Source organism: Pelecanus crispus, chromosome 14, assembly GCF_030463565.1.
Source record: "Pelecanus crispus isolate bPelCri1 chromosome 14, bPelCri1.pri, whole genome shotgun sequence".
Classification (NCBI taxonomy): Eukaryota; Metazoa; Chordata; class Aves; order Pelecaniformes; family Pelecanidae; genus Pelecanus; species Pelecanus crispus.
Genome location: NC_134656.1, coordinates 5,830,242 through 5,854,005, shown reverse-complemented (window position 1 = coordinate 5,854,005; position 23,764 = coordinate 5,830,242). Strand labels below are relative to the sequence as shown.

The window sequence follows — 23,764 nt, the reverse complement described above, 5'->3', positions numbered from 1 at the left end:
TGCCTAAAAATACAGCAAGTTCCTAATGGGATTCTTTTTCAAATACTGTGGTAGGTATGGCAAACAGATCCAGCTGGAAGCCCTTTCGGAGGTCTACCTGCATCTTTAGATACAAAGGTACCTTTTGAAAACTGGTCTCCAGGTGCTTTTGAAAACTATTCCTCAACAGATTTCACCAACGCAGCCATCCTGAGTATCAACTTAATCTGGTTCCTTCCCAATACTTGTGTATGAAGAAGTCGTATCACACATTACAGAAGAAATGTGCAGGAAAAGGGTTTGTTTAACGAGCTGAATTTAGTTCCCAGAACTGTACGTACCTTCAAGTGTATCGAATTAAAGTAGAAGCTGTGACTGAGTTCTGATTAAAATACAATTCTTCAGTTTGTTGCAGAAATGGGCTCCTGCAGGATGCCACTGACTTCTCCAGCTCTAACCAGTTTTGCAGTAACAGAGCCTCACCTCTTAAAATAAGTGCTGGGGGAGATCCCTTTCACTGCCAAGGGCTTTTAAGACTGTATCCTCTTTTTCCTCCACTGTAGAAACAGGCTCTATTTTCCATCTGTAAATGAAAAGTGCAGCTGAGCAGTTGAGGCGGGGGGGGGGGGGGAGGAACATCAATGTTCTTACTAGGAAACAATAAGAATGCTATAACGCTGATGCAAAGCCCCTGTGAAGGATTAAGAAGGTGTGTAAGTGGTTTGTGCAATCAATTGGCAACAGCGCTGAAAATAAAAAGGAATCGCGAGCAGTGGTGGGACAGTTGGTTTGCTTACCTAGAAACTCAGGAAACCTGAGTATGATAACCCGTAACAGTTTCTTTAAAAGCTATCTCACTCGTTTTAACTTAAGGTCTTCACATTGCCAGATTTCATATGCAATTCTAACTACAGGTAGTATGAAAGCTGCTGATCCACACTGAAAGTTGGTGATGAATGTTAAATACTACAAAAAAAATCAGTTTGCATGCTTTTGCATGAATTTGCACTGTGAATTTGCCCCACACAGTGCTAGAGGAGGTAGAGGAAAATGAATGTTAGTATCATCTTTTTCAGTATCTAAAAGCAGGCAGAAGAAAGTAACAGGCACAACTAATCAATGAACTGGGATTTAATTATTATTTGAATTTTACTTGCAGAAGTTTTCCATTCTGGTCAATATACAGGCATGCATTTTGTGTCTAAGGGCTAAATATACTCATACTACTAATATATTAATAAGTGTTCACTGCTTTGATTTTTATAAAGATTTGTGGGTATTCATTAAACAATTTCAGTGCGTTAAAAACAAGATAGATTTCTGTGATCTCCATACTCTTAAAGTTAAATTTTGGGATCTTTGTTTTGTAAAGTAGATTTAATTCTTATAGTTAAATACAGTAACAAAACAGGAAATATGTCCTAAAGTATGTTTGTTTTAAGCCCTGTAAGAAGGTCTATTTAAGGATTCTTCTGTAAGGATGTAAATTCTGAAATACCTATTTAGTGTAACAGTTGTGAAATATGTGAGGTAGTCAATCATACCTTTGGCTTTTATACTGAGCCAGGTTACTTGCCAACATAAACGAAGACTTAAAGGCTTATTTTTTAGACATTTGAGACAGAATCCAGTGTAAACTTTTCACTTAATCCATAATATCCTAAATATTAATTAAGTATTTCTGAAAGTAATCGACCAAAATTGTCATTTCTAAAGACAGCATGAACGTATCTTCCACTTCATCCATTTTATTCTCCCATGCTCGTCTCTTAAATAAAATATTTCCTTTCTTTTTAAATGCAAGGCATAATCTGTTGATCATTTCTTTAAAAGGTCTGCACCGAATATGCTCTCCGTTGAGTCATAAGTCAAGTCTGTAGACCACTGCATTGTTAAGTAACAGTAAATATTCTTTGCTGCTGAGTCACCCATGGGGAAGGATAGATAGAGCCCCCAGACTGGGGGCACTGAGCGCTCCAGCAAGTAGAGGGACAAAGTACTCCACGCCCTTAAGGAGTCAAGAGAATTGTTTAGGTAATTGGCTGTCCACAGCCCTTCTCCATACTCTTAGCCCTGAAAATATCCTCCTCGGCAGAAGTGAAGAGATGTATCCTTAAACCTCTGTCATCAGCTGGAAACTAACGTTCTTGCACAAGGAGCTCTGCAACAGGCTTCTTCCCAGCGACAGCAGGTTCAGTAGCAGTGTCAAGGACCATGTAACAGGCAAATGGCAACTAATCTCTAGAAACTAGCTGGCCCACTTTCCATGGGGAATGGCCAGAAATCGAAGCTGGATAGTGTTGTTCAGGTGTCCCATCCATTAGCATTCTTTGCTCCCTACCGGTAGCCTTCCCTACACCTCTTCAGGGACTCTGGCATGAGTCCCTTACCTCTTTGCTTTCCATGCAAGCCACACAAGAGGTCCTTCAACAATATTGAGAAGAAGTTTCACTGCTTGGTGTCTTTGGGGATTGTTTCATTTTCTTCACAGACATTACCTATGGCATCGCATGTAAATATGAAGGCAGTCTTCATGTACCATATGCATGATGAATCAGATACCTTCAGGACGTGTTCAACATAATGCATCCATTTGGCATAGATAGGCTTCTCATCTAGGAGGCTGGACAAGCAGACCAATGGTATTTGAGCATATAGTTTATTCTGCACGTCCACAGTGGCCCTTCGGTCAGATCGCATCTGAAAAAAACCACAAATGTACGGTATTGTTTATTCAGTTGATGCTCCTCACTGTACTGAGAGGATACTACTTGCTGGTCTCCATCAGCGTGAGCCACATCAAAACACAGATGAAGTACTCCAGCAGTTTAGCTCTCCAGCAGTAAGTAGCTGTGGTGCTTCACTGTTTGATCTGTAGACAGCGCTGACTCCAAGGCTCATTCTCTGTTCCACGCTTCATAGTCCTCGATAGGAGCTTCTAGTTGTAATTTAAAGTTGACTTCACTGCTTTCATCTGTCTTGCAGAAAGCAGAGGGAAGCATCCATGTTCATGAAAAGGAATCACGGAAGGGTCACCAGGTCTTTTCCTGTTCCTCCTCCTCTCCCTACTTTATGGATGCTTACTGCCAACGTAAAACACAAAGATGCTTTTTCCATGACAAATAAGGAGTGAGGGGCCATGTCAAGCAAAAGCCGTGGGTCTCACTAAGCATAGCGCAAATCCCTGGGTCAGAACTTGGAACTCAGCGTCCTGTTCTCTTATCAAGGAGTTGTCTGGTCTAATAATCAAAACTGAAAGGGCCTGGCCTTTTAAGGGAGGGAGGAACCTAAGTATTTGTGGCTTACATTGATTTTGATGGGAGTTGTGGCTGCTTGGCTGTTCTAAAGTTTTATATACTAGCTGCCATAGTTGCTTCATGAGGCTCCCTTGTTTCACACTGGGCAGTCCCAGGAGAGCAAGACAAAATGTCCATAATTTATGCAGTTCTGGATAAGTGATATGCTAGTTGAAGATTTATATGTTTAGGACCTTAATATTCTAAGTATGCATTTTCATAAGTGTAACAGAGTGACTTTTCACGTTATAGTAAGTAACAGACCTTTCTGCCAAGAAGAAATTGCAGTTTCCTCACGATATATTGCTGTGTTGCTGCAAAGCCCATCAGACAGTAGAGGGAGCACAAGTTAACAGTCACTTTTCCCAGTGCCATGGGATAGCAGAACTAATTGCGTGTAAAACAGCTAACAGAAATGGAAGAAAGAAATAGAAGGGTGAAAGCTGTGTTGGTTTGTAGTATACTGGAAGTGGATGAAAGGGCTGGAGGGAACAGGTTAAATGCCTGAGTATTAGGGAATGAGGAGCTAAATATGGCATCTTAATACGGCACGTGGCAGGAGGCCAGATCTGTTAGTTCATAGATCTTAACCTGCTTCCAATATTTGGGTTTGAGCAGGATTAAAAACCAGGAGGGGAGTTTTTTGGGGGTTCTGGTTTCAACAGCAATGGAATCTCTGAAGAGCAATTTCAGTGCTGTGGCATCCAAACCCAAATTCTTGTCTTGTGGGATCTTAGGATCCGAGCCGCAACCCAGTGTCATTTCTTCAGTCCGTCTGTAAAAAACATTTAATAACTACACTCTACAAAATAATTTGTATGCAGCTACAAAATGTAGTTAGGTGATCATGACTCTCTGGAAATAAAACTTAACACTCTGACAACTGATATTCATATCAAGAATAGTGATCAATTTAGCTTCTACCCCTGGTTTTAAAAATGTAGCATCTCCAAGGTATAATTTTCTTATGCTCTGCATTAGACATGTTTACATTATGCAGTACCAGAGCTAGGACAAGTTGCTAAAATGTAAGGTTTCTTAGGAATCAGCTGCATTAATGACTTTGTTACAACTCAGGATATAAATGAGTTACATTTATATAACAGACTTTCCAGTATAAAAGCCAAAGTCTGTTGGCTATAAACACTCAGAAAGCTTTACCATGAAAAATTATAACAATCGGGGGTTAGATGTTACATTTAGAGAAAATGTAGAGTGAGATGCATGAATCTACAGCTTTTTTCATCACCTTTTTCCAAGTGGAATGACTTGAGCTGAAGTTAACTTTTTGCTACTTAATAAGATTATATGGTTCATAGAAAAATAATTCAAACTGCTTAATTTTTAAAGCTTTTTTAATAAGAAAACTTCAAAGAAGTTCATTTTAGAGTAGGATTCAAGTAACGTAGGTAAGGTAGTTAAATATTCCCTCACTGAAATGTAGTTTGAAAAATAGACTTTCATGGCACCTATACAAGTATTTCTATAGATCCTTATCTGTAAGAAGAGCAACATATTTCTTTTTTTAATTAAAGATCATTATAATTGCTAACGTATGATTGTTTGGGGGCATATGTGAGTCAAACTGTGGTTTTGAGAACACAATTTTTGAGAACACCTTAACCTTCACCGAATCCTTTGCCCTGTGCTGTAATGTCTGTGCTGAATTAAAGTATAGGCCTGTGTTGGAGATGCCCTATGTCCTCACCAAGGAGAGGAGCACCTCCAAGAGGACAAATGAGAAAGCTGGGAATCACTCAGAATCACTGAGGAACAGAATTCCGTAAGACGGTGACCATTTCACAGAGAAGCTGATTGGCAGTTTGGGAAAGGAACAAAACAAAGAACCTTTAAAATGAATGCACAGGGGCAGAAGAGGGCTTCAAATTATTTAGGGAAGAGATGCTCTCTCACAAAGAAGCAAACTTTCTAGAGAGAGCAGAGGCAGATGCATTGCTGCTAGAAATGGCATAATCAGGCCAAGAGGTGAATTCAAGCCTGTTTGGTTTTTTCCCATGTATTTATTCCCTGCTTATATGTTTTTGTTAGCTTTTTCTTTTTTTTTGGGGGGGGGGGGGGGTGGTTAAGACTTCAGTCTCTATGATTAAGATGTTCCTTTGCTAAGCCTGTATTGCTTTCTTTCATAGTCCTTTAAGGATGCTACTGGAAAACCAGAGTTTCTCACAGCCAGTATACCTGAGGGTAATGTACCAAAAGAACTGTCTCCAGAAAATTGTTCCATAAGTGTTGATGTGTCTAGATAGTGGCTTACACCATGGAGTGCTCTTCAGCTCGGGTCTTCAAAGCTAGTCAGTAGTGATTCATTCATGATGTATATCTGTCTAGACATGAGAACTTGATGCAATAAAAAGGTTTCTTACCCAGGTATTAAGAGACTGTAACAATTACATAATTGTTACTAGGGCAGGAGGTCTCAAGTCGTGGTAGATTATTACTGTCACGTCTTGCCCCATCTTCTTCTCTGCACGCAGACCAGCTTGGAGCGTTTGGACGCAGCCAGTGAATGTATGTGTTTCTACTGCTTCTCACTGGAGTCATTTGCTCCTGCTTACAGGTTTCACATTGATGCTTCTATAAAGAGACCTCCTGCAGGACACTCTTTGGGGCATTGAGATCCTGCAGTTCATTTTCTTAGCCAGTGAAAGCACTGCTTCAGTGCTTCACATTCTTAATTTCATAATATAATCTCAGTTTCAACTCTCTGGTAATGGGAATTCCTTTATTCATCCTTAGGCAAGGAATTTCTTAGCCTTTTTAACTTTACTCTTAAACAGTACTAAGCATATACAGATCGCTGGAAAAATAGCATTCTTGCAAGCCGTTACTGCGCAGTTTGATCTTGTAGCTTGTGTGTCTTAGATTGGGTCATTATCCCTATGCCCATCAGCTCTTCATGCCTTCCCTCTGATCAGTTTGACCAGCGTGGGCTGAGGCAGTGCCTTTCATAGAGATTCTGAAGTCTATTCTTTCTAGCCCCCTCTCTTCCCTCCAAACCAGCTTTTAGAATCATAGAATCATAGAATGCTTTGGGTTGGAAGGGACCTTTAGAGGTCACCTAGCCCAAGGTTGGAGAAGAATGAATTCTTCTTATTTCTAGGCTGAAAGTTGGGAGACAGACTGTGCTGGTAGATCGTGGTGGCTCTGTTTCTGCTTTGTGGCCATCGTCATTCAGCTGGGCACAGAGTCTCTCCAGCAATGTGAATGCTTTGATCCACCATGGAGGGTATAATACCAAATAAATGTAAATAAACCTTATAGCCAAGATGGTGTTCACAAAATAAAACAGAGTTATCATTTTGATGGAGAACTATTTTTCGTGTGTCACAATTGCCTTGGTCCCTTTTGCCTGCCAGAACTGTGAATTTATAAACTCCTTCAGTAGTTTCCTCACTGAAGGAAAGCAAACCCAGGAAGCTTAAACTCCATTTTTCTTTCAAATGAATATTAATGGCAAATGTTATGAGGTACTTGCTCAGCTCTATAATAATACACATGTCCATTCATGAGATGGTCCAGACAGAACAGGGGATTGGGAATACAGAATTTAAGACTGAATTTGAAAAGGCAGCACAGGAACTTCAGGCCCCAAAATATCCTCTGAAAGTTTGGCTTTATTTCACGCTGTCGGCCAGGATTCTTCGTACAGCACCACAATATTCATAATAAAGAAATAAATTAAATCCACCCCTTCCTGTATGCCTCACAACACACAGTACTGTGCATGCTCAGCACATGTGTAGTTTTGATAAAGAGACATTATCGAGCCTGAAATCATTTTAAACAAAACAAATAATGTGGCTGCCCAGCACTTCCTCTGGAAGTAGTTCCTTGGACAAATCTTCCTTAACTCTCACATGTATGGAGTTAGTATATATATCCCTCAGTAACATCAATTCATAGAAAGAATTTTTCAGAATAAATGTACGGCTGTGTATTTTATATATAGGGTGTGAAGTGCAGCCATGCAGGAGGGCCCCGCCTTCAGCCTGGGATTGCCGGTGCCAGGGGGGACTTGGCGGCTTCCAAGTGCCCCCCAGCACAGGGCGGGGGGGACCAGGCGTCCCCGTGCCGCCACCCCGGGGCTGCTGGCGGAGCGCAGGGCGCGTTGCCCATCGCTCTTCTTGGGCTGGCAGAGGAGCTGCAGCTCGAGGGAGGCAGGGGTGGTGGCAGCGGGGTAAAAGCTGCTGGATCCTCTGCCCCGTGCAGCATCCCTGGATCCTTGGCCGGGTATCCGTCCTGAGGGCGAGGTGGCTCTCCATCAGAGCCCTCCGCTGACATGGCGGGGATCCCCCTGAGCAAAGGGGAGGGGGGCTCTCCACGTGCAGCGTCCCGCCGGGCTCGCGGGGAGCTCCGTCGCTCGGGGCTGACGCCCGGAAAGCGGGCAGCAGCCTCCGAGGCTGGTTCGGGTCCCGGGGTGGAGCGTGCTCCTCGCCTCTGAGGACCCGGGGCTCAGCCGCGCCGCTTGCTCTCTGTTTACATAGCGTAGACTAAGCTGTAAAAAGCCGATTGCTTCAGAAGCGAATAGGTCACTCTTAGACAAGAGAGCATGCACAGAGCAATGGAAAAACAAATTCGTTATTGTAACACCAGGGAGCATAAAGCAAACCTGGAGGTGACCTGCAAAAGAACACAGCACCGGGTTTCTGCCTTGTTTGGTGCTTTGTGGTGTACAAAGAAAGATTGAGAAGTGTGCAGGCATTTTTTTTTTTTTTTTCCCTATTTTCAAAATAAAAAGTATCTTTGTCTGGTACTTTGAATGTAGCAAGCATGCTGATTGTAGCTTTCCCTGGTTTTGCTGGAGGGCCTGAGACTCAACAGAATACCAGCAGCTTTCTCAGTGTTTTCATTGAAGAAAAACAGTGTTAAGATTTTGAACAGAGCCTATTTTTTTATCTAATGTTGCTGAGAATGTCTGAGTTAAAGAGGTGTTAAGAAAAGGAAGACAGACTACTAAAAAAAAAATCGCTTCCTTTTTGAATAATTATTTTATGATGAAACGTGTAGCAGAAGAGCTTAAAGGTCACCAGCGAGATCGGGGCCCCTTGGTTCTCGATACTGTGTGGACATGTTGGAGGTAAACAGCTTACAACCTATATGAGAGAGGCGGATGAAAGATCGTTGGAAAAAGAGGCACAGAAGGGGGAAGTGGCTCATCCAAGGTCACGCACGGATCGGTGGCTGTGCTGGATTGAACCATCTGCGGTCGATCTGGGCTCCTGGATCCTGTTCCCCTGTTTGATCCCCGCGCTCATCTCTCCTCCACTGACATTTTGAGAGCGTTCAAACAGGCCCGTGCGTCCCGCTGGGCTGGGTCCCTAGGAGGGGATAATCCTTCACCTCTTCTGGTTTTAATGTGGCAGAGGCAAAATCCCCGTGTTGGAGCACAGGTTCTGAGGCAACGTGGGGCTGGGGCTGGGTCCGGACCCGGTCCCTAGGAGGGGATAATCCTTCACCTCTTCTGGTTTTAATGTGGCAGAGGCAAAATCCCCGTGTTGGAGCACAGGTTCTGAGGCAACGTGGGGCTGGGGCTGGGTCCGGACCCCAACTCCTGCCTGGTTCCCACGGCCCTGGCAATGGCTTTGGCTGAGATACAGCAACAAGGGAAACCTTAAACTGCACACCGGAACACTTGGAGAGAATTGTTTTATGTACATTTCTAAAATCTAAGGTACAAAAAAAACCCCACCCCAAACCCACCAGAAAGACTAATTTGGAACACTGGGAAAGGGTCTAAATTCTGTAACTGCCCTGGGGTTTGTGGGGTGCTCTCATTCAACGTCAAGGCACTTAAGCAGTAATGATGCTGTTAGTTTGCCAGACAGCAGGATTCTTCCAGGAAAACCAGGGTACAAAAGACCCCTATTCTGTAATTGTGTGTGTATGTAATTTTAGGGACGGGAGAAGATACCCTTTCTGAAAGGGAGCGCTTTCAGGCCTTTAGCAGTGCAGAGACAGAGGAGCAAAATCACAATTCTGTTTTCCTTGCAGTTCGTCTCTAATGATGGCTCCTGGTATTGAGAGTATTGTGGTTTGCTAGCACTAAAAGGTAAAGTTATTTTGACCATGAAAGCCGGAACGTCGTTCTATTTAAAAAAAACGTAAAAAAAGGAGAGGAATGTTTACAGCACATTAAAACCTGTGTGACAACTTAGCAAGAACTATTTTAACAATCCTCTTATTCCCCTTCCCGTTATGCACCATAAAATGAGAATGCAGTGTCAGTAATAAATAATAGCAGCACGGAGGGGTGGCTCACCGTGCTGCTGGAGAGCAGGCTGGGTCAGGCTGAGCCTGAGCTAGGCTCAGCCCCAGCTCCCACCCTGCTCCGGTGGGAGCCGCGGCCGGTGCCGGGTGGCTTGGCTGCCTGGTGTGCCGGGGAGATGAAGCCAGGAGCCTCTCCTCCTCTGCTGACCCCCTCGGCGGCAGAAAGGCTTGGGAGTTCCATGCTGCTTTGCATGCGCTAAGTATAACCTGGTATTTAGAAAACACAGCTTCTACTACTACTGCCTCCCTGGGTTTTGTGACCCAAACGTAACAAGGATTAAAGCAGAATAATGCTTTATAAAAAAGTTTGCAGTTGCGGGTAGGTCTGGAGTGAATGTTGACAAATATTGAAACTAAATCTGAGAAAAGATTTGTTCCAGTTTTTTGTTTTTTTTTTTTTTTTATAATCGGCATTCCATATGTGTTATGCAGAGAGCTAGGATGTGCTGCTACTTCTGTTACATAAGAGGGTGGTGGTTTTTTTTTTTAATAAAGTGCAGTGCAGAATGCGTGAGTAGTGAGAAGGAGTATCAGGAAAAAAACCTGCAAGAAAATAAGAAAAGCTACTAGGTGAAAAGATCTCACTCGGTGTTTTATTTCCATAATCCCATGAGTTCCTTAAAGTCTCTTTTAATGTTTCTGAGGAAAAGCCTCGAAGTGAAAGGAGGGAGGCAAGGGTTGGTTTTTTTTTTTTCCTCTTTGGTTTAAAGGAAGGTCTTGGTTAATTCTATTAGTAGACTTTGGGCTTGTTTTTATTTAAAAACAAAACAAAAATCCCTCTCAGGTTTAGAATTTCTGTATGGAAAAAATCTTCTCCTTTGCCAGAGAGGGAAGTATCTCCTTTTCATTCTATTTTTTTGGAGTATCTGTACTTAAGTGTTTTGTGTTTGTTCTTTATTGAATACATTAGTGGTGCATTAATTTCTTCCTGACAATGCTCGTTTCATTGCATTCAGAAGGCTCACTCTTTCCCATATGATGGGCAAACTGGTTGTTTTGCTTGATGACCCTGCTTTGCCCTCCCTGGGTTTGCTTGATAATGGCTTAATTTCCTACCTTGTTTACCTTTTAATGCTTTTTCAAGTGATTTTTGGTCTGGCTGCCACAAAGGAAACAGCTGAAAAAAACCCCACATTGGATTCTTGCTCCAATTCCAATCTGTTTGCTTTGTTTTTCCTTTTTAGATTATTGTTTGGCTTTAATTTGTTTGTTTCTCCTTTAAACGGGTTTGAGATTACTCAAGGGTTCCTTGTTCAGCAGGTCAAAGGGTAACTTGGAGACTTTGAAACCGTCTCCCTTTTTATCACCAAGTTTCGTTCTTCCAAGAGTCCAAAGGATTTTGCAGGACGATAGCTCGTGGAGGATGCCTCCATCTAAGGAAAGCATGAGCAGCAGACCTGAGTTATTGCAAGAGGCCACGGGAGCCTTTTTAGTGTGCAAAGCAGATGAAAAAACCACTAATCTAAGTCTAAATCAGAACCTTAATTAATCCTTATATATAAGTAACTAAAAGACTAAGTTTACTGCGGATTAAATGCATTGAGATTGATAGGTTTGACACTCAACTACCAGTCACTTCTATGGCCCAGCATGAAGGCCCACAGTCCTGTATTTCTAAATCTAAAAATTTTAAGACTTCAAACCAGAGAGGTATCAATACACAAAAATACACAGTGTGTGCTATTAAAAAATGTCCTTTAACTGAAAGAGTCAATCTGTCCCAGAGGTAATCCCTGCTTTTAAAAGAAGAAGGTCTGTTCGAACTGCTCAGCCACGGCGCTGTGGATTTGTAGGACAGCAAAACGAAGCGTTGGGTAGTGTAGAACAAGAATTCACAGCTGGTACTTACTTCTGCGTAAGATTTTAATCCTCAGAGGTGCTATGCACAGGGGGAACTTCTTCTGCACCTTTCTAATATAACTTACTCACTGTTTATTTTTTCCCAGTATTTTAAATCCCTTAAAAACCTTAGCAGGAAAAAGAAAGCACCTCTGAAATCTTCATTTCTTACAAAGATAATAAATTTCAAGTGAATCACAGAGTGGAGAAGAATGTATAGATTTTTTTTTTTAAAGAAAGCAGGGTATAGGCATTATCCTGCAATAGCATATATTCAGCTGTGGGGGAATTACAGGGTTGCAGATTCTCAGTGAAAAAAGATTAAACTGTCTTCCCCTTGGGAGTTCACCTTGGCATGATTAGCAGCTTTGACCCAAGCTCTTAGGAGTGGAACAGTGTCATGGGTGTGAGGAGAGAGGAGATAACCAAGCTGCATGGCTGTAAGTGCATTTTCAGGTTTGTAGTGAAGTGACCATAGTCTGTTGTTCACGGATCCACTCCTTGACAGCTTTAAATCAGAGAGTATTTTTCTGGGTTTTTTTTTTCCACACATGCAAGCCTAGCTCTCTTTCGGTTCATCCTGATATGATAGAGAGGAATGTTAGAAAGTTTACAGTCTAGGTTTTCAAGTGGAAAGAGTCTAAAGGAAATCAGAGATAAAGGTGTTGCTGTAAGAACCATTTGTTTCACATGTTCCCCAGATTAATTGAGCTCTGTAGCCTTCCATGAAAAAGACTTGCTGAAAATAGGCTCTTTCCTATAAACAGAAACAAAGGAAATGGTACAGTTAGATCACCACTATTGCTTTCACGTTTTGAGCTACAAATCTTGTCTTCTCTGCTGTGTCTCCTCAGCCGTGGTAGGAACTGAAATAGAGGCGATTCCAGTGGCAAGGAAGGCTGACAGCCTCCTCAAAAGCTGCAGTGCCATTTCAGTCCGGTTGCTAAGGGATGCTCAAGCGTGATGTCGTCTCTATCTTCCCTTCCAAATGGGCACATTGGTTTGGTCACAACTCCACCCCCGCAGTTCACAGCCAAAAGTTTATGAGGGCATGTTCACTGTGGACGGTGTGAGCCCGTAAGGAACTGTACGACCGTCCCATCTGAAAACTAATTAACTGTGTCTTTTTTTCTGGAGGCTGGGGCATCCAAAGTGCTCAGTACCTTCGACTTACTAACAAAGGTGAACTGTTTGCAATAGGAAATAAGGGTGTTTGTCACCTGGAGGGTCTGGAAGGCATCTGTGGTGTAAGATGGACATCATGATCTGGGTCTCATAATCACTTGTAAAAACGCAGAGTAACGCCAGTGAACTCAGAGCCTGATTCTGATCGATTGAGAGTAAAACTGATGCAACATCAGAATAGTAAGCAGAAAGTTTTATCCATTTAGTTAGAAAGAGAAAAGAATGGAATGACATGAAGTGCATCTATCAGAAGCATTTTTTCAACAGGCTCAAAATCTACTCTGTCGAGAAAATAGGAACTCCAAAACCAACTCTTGCATCTACATTGTCCAGCCAATGTTTGTGAATTTTACAACAGTATCTCCTTGTCTCTTACCTATACAAGTGAGAGTATCCTCATAAGAGAGACTACCACAAAGAAAAAGCATTAAAATATATGCAGTGGTCTGTCAAATAGAAAGTAAATATATTAAAATAGGAAAAAGATAGTATTTTTCTTGAGGTCCTTTGGAGTGATTATACCAATAGGTATTATACGCCAATCTTAAAAGGACAGAAGTTTTTGTGTATAGGGTGGGGGAAGCTTAAGGGACATGTATTTTCAACAAATTCTCTCTCACTTGTACTGTTATTGATAGTCTACTTCTACTTTATATCTAAATCTTTTTAACTATTTGTAAATCAAGCTAATATAGTTGTCCTAGCTGGGAAGAGTAAAGTCTGCATAAATTATGCAGTAGGACTACTCAACTGAGTAGAGTACATGTCTATTTACAGGATTGGGCTATTGTTACAAATCTTCCCTCAGTCTCAGAGACCAAACAGTAGTTTTTGGGGAAAAAGCTGTGGAGGGAAAATGGAGAGAAGAATTGCAATGAAATTCTTCTTTCCAAAAAATTAAGAAAATTAAGAGATCTGATGATTTTCATTAGAATGTAATAGAAGTTAGGCCAATGGGACTAAAAAGCCATTAAGTAAAGTCATGAAGTGGACTGGAATGGATTATAGATACATGAAACTTTTCTATACACGTGCCCCACAAATATTCCATTAAAATACTGTTCACTTTGAATTATCCCGCTGCCTTTCCTTGAGAGATCTTTTCTGGTTTGAGAAGTGAAACAGCAGAATATTGTTTCACACTGCCAACCCCCCTGTTATTTTTGTCAAATCCTTAAGCTAAGATGCATGTTGGTGTCTCAAGAGTCTTTGCATTTACTTTAGACAAAAAAAAAAAGCAACAGAATCTGAGGCTGTCGGCTGTTATGTTCAGACACAGAAGGAACATCAATGCATTTGAATTTCATCTGTAAGTGTGCAATGCTCACAATCTTCTGTGTGTAAACTCTTATCTCCTGTTAACTTAAATAGTGCACGATTGAGTCAATTGACATAAGTCTTCTAATGTCTCTTGCAGCCACTTCCACATTCATGTTACCTTGCATTTTTGGGAAATATTTCTTCTTAACATGCAGCAATGTCCTTCAACACCCTCCTTTGAGCATTTTCAAGCCTCAAATAGTTTGACTTATATCACAGAGGAACTATGCCCGTACATACAGTTATTTCATCTTTGCATTTATTTGTTCCTAAGACTGGAGGTTCTTCAGAAGTGAGCTTTAATTTTACGGTGAGTTAGGGGTCAGATTTTGCCTGCACTTACCACTCTGATGGCAGGGGTCTCCCGAAACTGAAGTTCATGGATTTTTACAAGATGGAAGCTAATGCAACTAGTTCCCGTAAGAAACACAATTTACTCTAAAGACACATCAGCAGCATTATGTTATTTAAACAAATACAAAAGAATGAGCGCAGCTCATGTGTTGGTATGCTTGCTCTTCAAATGATGCTCAGGACAGCACTAGAAAAAAAATGTGGCAATTCGGTGGGCTTGTGAAGTACGGTTGGTGCCTTACGTCTTGTGTCCTGCCGTATTTCAGAAAGACCAAAAAAGTCTGTAATTGCTGATAGGTTTAACAATTCGGGAGTTTTCTTTTTGTTTTCTGTAGCTTTTGACACTTTCACACTTCAATAACACTTGTAATACAAAGAGCTAATTCTTAATTCTGTCGTAAGTAACTGGGAGTTTTGTGACTTAGGTGAGCGTGTTTTCCTTCTTCAACTACCTCACGCTTTGTTCAGCCTAACGAGACGGCGGCACGGGGTGGATACACCAGGAGGGCAGCAATTCCCATGCCCCGGCGCGGTGGCTGACGGCTGTTAGGGTTTAACCTCGCAGAGCCCGTCCCGGTTTGTGTTTGGGACCAGGGATGGGTGTGCGCTGCTGGACAACGGCATTTACGCAGCAATGACTCCCTTGTCGGCAGATGCTTTGGCGTATTTACTGCTCCCCTGTCCCTACGCTAACGCTGCTCACCGTTCACTAAGATTTTAGTATATCTCAAGCAATAATTTTTATCTTGCTTGTGTATTCCTTCGTGTTTGGAGCCTGAGATAGGCTCTCTTCTCCCTGAGCTGGGGACCTGGAGGGAAGCAAAGCCTGGAGGCTGGGGCAGATTTTCCCTGCTGCATGAGGTGGCAGATACTGGCATTTCTGCATTCTCTTCATACCTGCGACCATAAAAAAGCTACGAGGTTTCATAATTTTCAGTCTGAATTCTGCTTTATTGAGTCCTTTATGCCTTGTAAAAGCCACAGTTAAAATATATTTGGATAATGTATATTACATGGAAACAATACAAATAAATAAAAGACCTATAAAAGATACAGGCAATTACTATAATCTTTGCTTCAGATGAATCTAGGCATTGCTAAGCCAAGTCTTTCTAAGGCATTTTAAAACTGCCTTGGCCTAAAACACCTGGAGAAGTTAGTAAGTCTCGCCACTGACTCCAAAGCCATTGGGCTCTGCGTACCCCAAAGTTGTGGCATTTAAAAGTAGACTGAAAGTGCCAGTAACTCCTCAAAGACCAAGATTTGGTGGTGGTGTTCCCTGTTTCTCCTGCAGTCCTCCTCTTTGAGCAAGGGCAACTAAACAGATGTATCTGATGACACTAACTGTGACCTTCTAGTTGTTTGCTCTATTCGCATAATTATTTTACTGTAGGTGGTTCTAAATATAGTAACTGGATGATGTAAGAAGGTGTGTTCATGGAAATAGCGTTGTAGATAATTGAATTTTGCAAATGAGGATAAATAATTTATGTACAGTAAAGGGCATTTCACTGATCTCGGGGGGGTAGAGAAAAAACATCTGTGTATTTTCGGGAACCAGGTGTTACAAAGAGTGAAGCACCAATCTTTGTTTTCCAGCCGTAGCTGATAAGCTTGTGCGTGAAAACTACTGTGTCATTTATATAATGAGGTTTCCAAAAAATATTTTAGAAAATAAAATGGAGCTAGATAGCTGGTAAAACCATACGTAGAAGCAATAAAATGCATCAAGTTGTGCCCCCCCCCGTCCACCCAGCATAATTCGGTAGCTCGTCTCCCACTGTCCCACCCGGGTCCCTGGTCATGGCTCGCCCGAACCCAGTGCCCCGTGGACTGCGTTGGGTGCGAGGGAGCTGCCCAAGGCTTGGGAAGCACGTTTGCCCAGAAATACCCGCCTTGCTAAAAATCAATTCACGCACATCGGCGTCTGCAGGATCGTTCTGTAGGTCACTAGGCGGATATTCAAAGTTCATCAATTGAGAAGATGTATAAATATATACATACGGAAGTATTTAGTACAGTTACTTCTGCAAGGATTATTTTTCAAGTGTAGTGTAAAGCGCCCCGGAGCACGACTCCGTTACACCTTATTCAGAATTCCCAGCCTTTAAAGCCCAGCTCCTGCAAATGTTTTCTTGGCGGCTCCCGCCCCAAGAACCGCTCGCCATCGCAGGGACCGCTCGCTATCACTGGGACCGCTCGCCATTGCGGCGACCGCTCGCCATCGCAGGGACCGCTCGCTATCACTGGGACCACTCGCCATTGCGGGGACCACTCGCCATCCCAGCGGCCGCTTGCCATCGCGGGGACCGCTCGCCATGACTGGGACCGCTCGCCATCGTGGGGACTGCTTGCCATCGTGGGGACTGCTTGCCATCGCGGGGACCGCTTGCCATCGCGGGGACCGCTTGCTATCACTGGGACCGCTCACCATCGCGGGGACCGCTCGCCATCCCAGTGGCCGCTCGCCATCGCGGGGACCGCTCACCATCACTGGGACTGCTCCCCATCACGGGGACAGCTCGCCATCACAGCGGCTGCTCGCCATTGCGGGGACCGCTCGCTATCACTGGGACCGCTCGCCATCGCGGGGACCGCTCGCCATTGCAGCGGCCGCTCGCCATCACAGGGACCGCTCGCTATCACTGGGACCGCTCGCCATCGCAGCGGCCGCTCGCCATTGCGGGGACCGCTCGCCATCGCGGGGACCGCTCGCTATCACTGGGACCGCTCGCCATCGCGGGGACCGCTCGCCATCCCAGCGGCTGATCGCCATTGCGGGGACCGCTCGCTATCACTGGGACCGCTCGCCATTGCAGTGGCCACTCGCCATCGCGGGGACCGCTCGCCATTGCAGGGACCGCTCGCTATCACTGGGACCGCTCGCCATCGCAGGGGCCGCTTGCCATCGCGGGGACCGCTCGCTATCACTGGGACCGCTCGCCATCGCAGTGGCCACTCGCCATCACTGGGACCGCTCGCCATCGCAGGGGCCGCTTGCCATCGCGGGGACCGCTCGCTATCACTGGGACCGCTCGCCATCGCAGTGGCCACTCGCCATCACTGGGACCGCTCGCCATCGCAGGGGCCGCTTGCCATCGCGGGGACCGCTCGCTATCACTGGGACCGCTCGCCATCACAGTGGCCACTCGCCATCACTGGGACCGCTCGCCATCGCAGGGGCCGCTTGCCATCGCGGGGACCGCTCGCTATCACTGGGACCGCTCGCCATCGCAGGGACCGCTTGCTATCACTGGGACCGCTCGCCATCGCGGGGACCACTCGCTATCACTGGGACCGCTCGCCATCGCAGGGGCCGCTCGCCATCCCAGCGGCTGCTCGCCATCGCAGGGACCGCTCGGGACCGCTCGCCATCGCGGGGACCGCTCGCCATCCCAGCGGCCGCTCGCCATCGCAGCGGCGGGCCCCGCGCCTGACCGCGGCCGGGCGCCGTTAGTGCCGGCCCCGCGCGGGGCTCCCAGGCTGCCCCGGGGCGCGCTGCGCGGCGGGACCCGCCGGAGCGGAGCGGGAGCGGAGCGGGAGCGGAGCGGGGCCGGGCCGGGCCGGGCCGGGCCGCCTGCGGGGCGGGGGCGGGGGCGGGGGCGGGGCGGGAGCGGCGGCGGGAGCGGCGGGGCCGGTTCGAAGAGGGCGCCGGCGGCGGCGCGGGCTGACGCGCGCTGTCATGTGAGCGGCCCCGCTCCCAGCGTTCAGTGTGGGCCTGCTCGCCCCACCCCGCCGCTCCGCCGCCTCGGTGCAGCTCAATAGGGGGAAGGAAAAAAAAAAAAAAAGGAAAAAAAAAAAAGGGAAGGGGGGGAGAAAATGCGGGAGAGAGCAGGAAAAATAAGACGGGGAAAAATCCTCCCGTGAGGGACAGGGTTTGCTCGGGGGAGAGACCAAACGGGCGCTTTTTTTTTTTTTTCCCCTCCCCCCCCCCCCCCCCCGCTCCCCCGTTCGCTGGAGAAGCCGAGAGGATTCAGCCGCCTGGAAACCTAATGTGAAAAAGCAGCAGCAAAGAGGAGAGGAAAAAAAGCAAAAAAAAAAAAGGGAAAAAAAAAAAAGGGTGGGGGGGCTTGGATTGGACCCCCCCGCCCCGGTGAGGGAGGAAGGACCCGCGGCGGCCGGCGAGGGAAGGGGAGCCGAGCTCCGCCGAGAGCCCCGCGGCGCTGCGGGCCGGCAGCGCGGGCGGAGGGGCGAGGAAGAGACGTTTCCCGATCCTCCCGCCGAGGATTTGGGGAGGTTTCCGCGCCTGGAGCCCGCGCCTTTGGATCTAAAGAGGATTATTTATTTTTTTCGGGGGTGGCACTGAAGCTGGATTTGTTCCCGTGCGTGCGGCGCGGGGGGGCTCGCTGCTGCTCCCTGTAGAGGAGCCGGCGGCCCGGCCGGGGGCGCGGAGATCCCCGCGAATCGGCTCCGCATCGGGCCCTGCCGCCACCCCCTCCGGGGAAAGGTGCGCTGAGGGGATCGGCGCGGGGCTGCGCGGGGGGGCGGGGGAGGAGAAGCAGCTGCAGCTGCCGGGGAGGAGGCCCGGCGGAGCAGCAGCAAAGTCATCGCCGTCGGCCCCCCCTTGGCTGGCTCCGGGCTCGGCTCTCCATGTCTCTGGCTCTGGGCAGCGGCCGCCACAGCAGCGAGTAGGGGGGGAGGAGGAGGAGGAGGAGGAGGAGGAAGAAGAAGAAGAAGAAGAAGAAGAAGGGAGCCCGGGAGAGTGCCTCCCTCCCTCCCCCCGGCAGCCCCGGCCGCCTGCCGTCCCCTCGCCCCGCGTCCCCTGCCTCCCCCTCCCCAAGATGGGCTGTTTAGGGAACAGCAAGACGGAGGATCAGCGCAACGAGGAGAAGGCGCAGCGGGAGGCCAACAAGAAGATCGAGAAGCAGCTGCAGAAGGACAAGCAGGTCTATAGGGCCACGCACCGGCTCCTCCTGCTGGGTAAGGGGGCCGCGGGCAGCGCGGCGCCGGGGCGGCGGGCCGGGGGCCGGCGGCCGTCCCCTCCCTGCCGGCGGGAGGGCGGCGGGGCTGCGCACCGGCCCCCTGCCCGGGCACGGGGAGGCCCGAGGGAGAGGTGGGGCCCGGGGGGGAGCGGAGCTGCAGGGGCCCACCCGTTCCGCGGGGCCGGGGGGCGGCCGGCGAGCCCGCTGCCGCCGGGGCCGCGGGGATCCGCCAGCGCCCGCGGAGGGGGGCCCGGGGGCGCCGAGGAGAGCGGTGCGCTCCGGAGGAGCCCGCTGCCGGGCTGCTCGGCCTGGCGCCGGCGGGGAGCTCTGGGGCAGCGCCCGGGGCGCCGCGGGGGGGGGGCCGGGGGCAGGCCCCGCAGGTACGGGGCTGCGGGGAGCGGGCCTCGGGGCCGAGCGGGAGGAGGTGGCCGGGGATGCCGGGCCGGCCGCCGGCGAGGGGCGCGGGAGCGCCGGGCCCGAGGGGGAGCCTGGGAGATAAACAGGGCAGGGCGCTGGCGGGGCCGCGGGCCTGCCCCGGGCGTGCGGAGCGGCGAGCAGCGGCCGAGGCCGGTCCCCGCGGCCTGGCCGGAGCCGGGGGAGGCGGCCGGGGCTCGGCCGGCCCGGGGCGCTCCCCTGGGCGGGGGTGCCCGGGAACGTGCGGCCGGGCCGGGGAGAGGAGGAAGAGGAAGGGAGGAAGTCGAGGGATCGTTTGGGGGAAACGGAGGGAGGATGTCGGTGCCGGAGGGAAGCGCGGCGGCCGGCGGTGGGGATGAGGGAGCTCCGCGCCCGCGGCGGGGGGAGCGGCGCCGGGGCCGGGCTGGGAGCGGGCGGCCCGGCGGGTCCCGGGCACGGCCTGGCCCCGGGCTCGCTGCTCGCTGCTCCCGCAGCTGCCGGGGCGCCGCGGGGAGCCGTCGCCGCCGGTGCCGGGCGTTATTTCGGCGGTTGGTTCGGGTGCCTGCACGTGTCTTGGCGTTCAGGAGATACGTTTGGAAACGCAGGTTACGGCTTCAGGGAAGGGGAAGGTCCCCAAATCGTTATCGGAGAGAACAAGAACATGTTCGTCAGGCTCCTTGTTTCAAAGTGTTTTAAAATAAGATACGGTTACGAGGTCTCGGTTGTTTTGGTCGCGCCGAGGGACCGCTTGTGCGTGTCGTGAGGGGTTTCAGCGTGGAGCAGAGGGTAGGCCTCAGCGAGCCGACTCGGTTCTGGTGTGAAACAGCCGTAATTGGAATTTAAAAAAAAAAAAAAATTTTTTTTGGACGTTGTGAATTTGGAAGTGTGCTCTTTAACGGTAAAATCTTTCAAATGCTAATTTGAAGACAGAGGCTTAACATAAATGGAGAGTGACTGGGACCACAGCAGCACCTGCAGCACCGAGTAGTCTGCCAGGGCTCCAGCAGAAGCCTTCTAACAGGATAATTTGGACTTCAGCTCTTGTGGAATGTCTTGGGCTTCCAGATTTCAGGCTGAACATCACATAGATACCGAGAAACCATTTGTCATCAGATGGGTTACTTTCGTCAGAGGCAGAATTTCTGAAAACAGAAACGTGATGGGCTCGCCTGGATTTTCTTTCTGTTTTCTTTAGTTTTGGTGGCTGAAAAATAGTTTAGATACTTGTAAATAAAAATTTGTGGGTGTTTAGCGATGGCTGTTGGGTCATCTGTGTGCATGTTTTAAAGTGATAGCTCGGCTGTTGCAGTTTCTAACAGTAGCTGTCATGAATTGTGGACAGTATAACACAAACTGGTGAAAAAAGCTCACGTCCCTATTATTATGTTACGTTTACTTTATAAGACATGTGAAATAAAAAACCCAAGTACTTTGGAAGTATTCTTAACATTTTCACATCATATGCAGACAACAACAAAGAAGAGCTGCTAAATACGCCGCCAGGTTTATACTACTCTTTGTAGGCCCCACCACTGTACACGTGCTTGCCCCTTCTGCCATGAGCAGCTCACTGAAATTAATGGAACTCTCCTTGGTGGTGCAGTTGAATGCATGCATACTTGTTGGTAAGAATAGGGCCTTAATGAGTAGCCAAATATAGAAATAGACTTACTCGGAAATTTAGATGTACTGCTTAATTTTGGTTCGCTGGTGTTGTATCTGATCCAGAGAACCCAGATATGTCGATACCAAACTGCATGTGTTTGTAGCAAAAGCAACAACTATCTCCCACCATTCTTGGCCTAAGTGAATCAAAGATTTTGGCTCCTAATGCTTATAAATATGTGATTTAGAGTTACAGCTGAGATTTTGCTACTAATTATTCTGAATGAGAATATACCATTTGAATGGAATGAATATGCCATATGAATAACATATACCGCTATTCCTGAATAATTCTTAGTTGTGCAGAGGACCCAGTCTTTATCTTAACCCGAGTTACTCATTCTTGATTAGTTTTGCCGCCTGTCTTTGTTGCGTGATGCAGTATGTCTGAAGAGACAGAGCGTGTATGTTATAAAATAGTAGTTTAGGGGAGAAATGGCACTTGCATAAAGAGTTGTAGATAAAAAACTGCTCTCTAAATGCTTACAAAACATTAGTGAGCAAGGAGAGGAAAAAGGAGTAAGGCTCTGGTGGCAAAACATGCAAGCAGGTTTTATGGAGAGGAGAGTAGGACTATTAGGCATTCATGAGGGAGAAGGAAAGGAAGGGAGAAGGCAGAGGGGAACTTTGAAATATTACAGTTTTGAACATGAGGCTCAAAATGGAGGCTTGTGCTGTCAGTGTGTGCTAGCAGAGACCTGGCATCCTATAAATACAAACTGTACCTCTGTGCCCATTCTGCCACAGACACAACGTTTTCTGTTGTTGAGACACAGGCTAACGAGAGGAGTAAACGAGTAGCCAGGAGATACAAAGGAGAATCTTTCTAAATTTTGCCAGGTTATGATACTAGACTTGCGAAAATATGTTTGCTTTATATAGAAAGCTACCGATCTGGCAGCGTGGAACAGCTCAATTAAATGCTGCTGTTGGAGTCTTTTTAGCATGCATGGAAAAACGGGTATTATAGGCAGATGGGTTGCCCTGTGCACTGGCATCCGTGCAGCACAGCAGAAATAGCATTCATCTACTTATGGAAACTGGAGTAAAGTGGAGTGGTTTTTTTGTACTGCAGGTATATAAGGGAATCGGAGGAGAGCCGCGGGGGGGGCTGTGTGGAGCGTGCAGCCACAAAAGGTGGTCTTTGCGTCTCGTTGTGTATGTGATTGATTTGGAACATGTAGAGAGGGTGGGAGGTTGCTTACAAGACACAAATTAGAGAATGAGGTTTCTGTAGCTTTGTGGGTGGAGGCTTAAAGGGGATGCCTTCCTTTTTCAGATATGAGTATCCACGTAGTTTGTTTCTTGCGATTTAAGTTACAGTCTTTTGACTGGGTGATGATAACCGCAGCCGAACTGAAATTATTTTAAGGATCTAACAAAAATGCTTCAGTTTAGTATGGACTTCAGTCAGTCTTTCTCTTCATCGGGTAGTAGTGACAAGGCAAGCAGATTTTGACATTCCCTATATTGTTCTCTATAAAATGTTGAAGTTGTCCTTTTTCCTTCCAAACCCCGCAGTCTGCTTTTAACGTTGACACTGGAAAAATGGATAGTGAAATGATCCAAGATTCAGATCTGACACATGACTTGAGCTGGGCATTTATTTTTAGCTACAACTGAAGTTTCCAGTGGCAATTACTTCTTTTTCTTTCACTTTTCGCTCTTGCACTGAGAAAACCAACTTTCTCGATTTTACCCTGAAGAAAAAATTCTAGTGTGTGCCTTCATCACTCATGCATCCTTCTGAAATTGATTTACTTTCATTTTCTAGGTGCTGGTGAATCCGGTAAAAGCACAATAGTCAAACAGATGAGGATCTTGCATGTGAATGGATTTAATGCTGAGTAAGTGCATTTGTTTTTTCACTTTACAACCTACCTTATGTCTGTGCACCGCACAGTAGTCATTGCTGTTGTTTTATATCTTGGTATATTTTCTTCTTGCTACTGTTTCACGGTCTCTAGAATTTGGATGTGTATTTTTAGATGAGATTAATAGACATTAACTTGAAGAAGTCATGCACCAATAATAAGTAAGAGCTAACGGTATAAAATGATTTATATCAAGGTTCAGTATAGCTGATTTGCTTAAGGCTTAAGTTTTGTGGTGGTTTTTTTTTTTTTTTTAACTGCAGTTTCTTTCACAACATGGCTGACACTGATTTACCTCTGCTATAGCACATTGATTCATTCTGCTGTAAACATGCCTCCTGTTAGTGTACAGAATGAATGCAATTTTCTTTATTTAGAGCAAGTAAGGCTTTTGTTTCTGTCTCATCACAAAATGAGATTGTACTATGAATTTTGAGGGTAATAGGTTAGATTTTCTTCTCTCTTCTGTTGTGTTTGCTTGTCCAGAGCTTTGTGTTAAATTATGTTTCTAAAAGCTTTTCTTGTTTACGTTTAAAGTCTGTTCAATTATTTGATAGTTGTGAGGAGGGGAAGGGCATTAGGATAAGGAAAATGGAAATCTGTTATTTTGTCTGAGAAAGATTTGCATTTGCTAACTTTTCATCTGACCTTG

The 23,764-nt window shown here is 46.7% G+C and overlaps 1 protein-coding gene across 5 annotated transcripts in view; it reads left to right on the top strand.

Moving 5' to 3' along the window:
• The window catches only part of GNAS (GNAS complex locus), a 161,915-nt gene that overhangs the window by 43,407 nt on the left and 94,744 nt on the right, over positions 1 to 23,764 (top strand). For 4 of the 5 annotated variants that reach the window (XM_075721427.1, XM_075721428.1, XM_075721429.1 and 1 more), the window contains exons 1-2: positions 18,999 to 19,178; positions 23,013 to 23,085. In XM_075721427.1, coding sequence (XP_075577542.1) covers positions 19,040 to 19,178; positions 23,013 to 23,085 — 212 coding nt within the window. In that variant the 5' untranslated portion in view covers positions 18,999 to 19,039. Of the gene's footprint in view, positions 1 to 18,998; positions 19,179 to 23,012; positions 23,086 to 23,764 lie in introns of those variants that run through there. The other variant, XM_075721426.1, reaches the window with a different exon arrangement.